The sequence below is a fragment of the Suncus etruscus genome, chromosome 4 (genome assembly GCF_024139225.1).
Source record: "Suncus etruscus isolate mSunEtr1 chromosome 4, mSunEtr1.pri.cur, whole genome shotgun sequence".
Classification (NCBI taxonomy): Eukaryota; Metazoa; Chordata; class Mammalia; order Eulipotyphla; family Soricidae; genus Suncus; species Suncus etruscus.
Genome location: NC_064851.1, coordinates 14541647 through 14543319, shown reverse-complemented (window position 1 = coordinate 14543319; position 1673 = coordinate 14541647). Strand labels below are relative to the sequence as shown.

The window sequence follows — 1673 nt, the reverse complement described above, 5'->3', positions numbered from 1 at the left end:
GTGACCCAAAAACAAAACAAAAGCAAAAAAAACAAAAAAGCAATAACAAAACGGGTGACCATTTGTATCTCCCACCCTGGCCTTTACATAATCTTGCTCTTTGCCGGTTTCAGGTCCCCAACCATTACTGGCACTATGACCATGGGCATTGCCCCCCTTGTGACGGCTACTGTGAGCGGCCCCAAGGCCCACCTCTGCCAACTTGTGGACTGTCTCCAGGGCAGGATCCGGAGATGAAGAAGGCCAGGTGGGCCTTGATGTGCCATGACGCGCCCATCCTCTCCGTCACCCCTGGGCACCATGGGTGCCAACCTGACTGCCAACACCACCCTGAACCAGTGCCCTGATTTCCGCTCCACCCACCACCTGCACACGGTGGTCTACAGCATCGTGCTGGCCTTGGGGCTCCCCCTGAACGCGCTGGCCCTGTGGGTGTTCTTGCGTGCTCTGCGCGTGCATTCGGTGGTCACCGTGTACATGTGCAACCTGGCGGCCAGCGACCTGCTCTTCACGCTCTCGCTGCCCTTCCGCCTGTCCTACTACGTGCGGCACCACTGGCCCTTCCCAGACTTCATGTGCCAGGCGGCCGGGGCCATCTTCCAGATGAATATGTATGGCAGTTGCATCTTCCTGATGCTCATCAACGTGGACCGTTATGTGGCCATCGTGCATCCGCTCAGGCTACGCCACCTAAGAAGACCCCGCGTGGCCAGGCTGCTGTGCCTGGCCGTGTGGGTCCTCATCCTGGTGGCCGCTGCGCCCACCGTGCTGGCACACAGGCCCTCCGAGTGCCTGGCACGGAACGGCAGCATTGCGCGTCTCTGCTTCGAGCACTTTAGCAACATGCTATGGAGGAGCCAGCTGCTACCATTATTGCTGCTGGCCGAGGTGTTGGGCTTCGTGCTGCCCCTGGCCGCAGTGCTCTACTCGTCGGGCCGCGTCTTCTGCACCCTGGCCCGACCCCATGCCACACGCAGCCAGCGGCGACGCAAAACCGTGCGCCTCCTGCTCGCCAACCTGGTCATCTTCCTGCTGTGCTTCGTGCCCTACAATGCCACCCTGGCTGTCTACGGGCTGCTGCGGAGCGAGCTGCTGGTGCTGGACGCTGAGACACCGTCCCGGGTGCGTGGGGTTCTCATGGTCATGGTGCTACTGGCCGGCTCCAACTGTGTGCTCGACCCTCTGGTCTATTATTTTAGTGCCGAGGGGTTCCAACAGACGCTGCGCCAGCTGAGCACCCCACTAAGAGCCAGGGCCTGGGCGATCAAGAGTCCCCGGGCCTCGGAGATGGTGGTGGCGGCGGCAGGGACCCAGGCCCCAGGAGTCAGCCAAGGCCTGCTGGAGTCCTTAACGAACCCCAAGTTGGCCTTTGGCCAGTCCCCCAAGGATTCAACCCTCTGAAGGCATCACTGTGGCCCAGCTGTGGTTCCCCCTGATGCCACTGGCATGGCAGACTGTCACAAAGGTGGAAGGATGAATCCTTGGATTTCTGATTTTGGGGGGTTTTTTTTTTTGGGGGGGGGCACACCTGACAGCCCTTAGGGGTTACTCCTGGCTCACTGCTCAGAAATTGCTCCTACCAGGCACGGGGGAACAGATGGGATTTGAACCATCGTCTGTTCTGGGTTGGCTGCGTGCAAGGCAAACGCCTTACCACTGTGCTGTCGCTCCAG

At 60.4% G+C, this 1673-nt stretch overlaps 1 protein-coding gene across 1 annotated transcript; it reads left to right on the top strand.

Annotated features, from left to right (window-relative positions):
• The first annotated feature begins 300 nt into the window (after positions 1–300).
• On the top strand, positions 301–1401 carry LPAR5 (lysophosphatidic acid receptor 5). The gene has a single exon (XM_049772494.1). It carries the CDS (start codon positions 301–303, stop codon positions 1399–1401), a length of 1101 nt encoding a protein of 366 aa, XP_049628451.1.
• Positions 1402–1673: the final 272 nt, after the last annotated feature.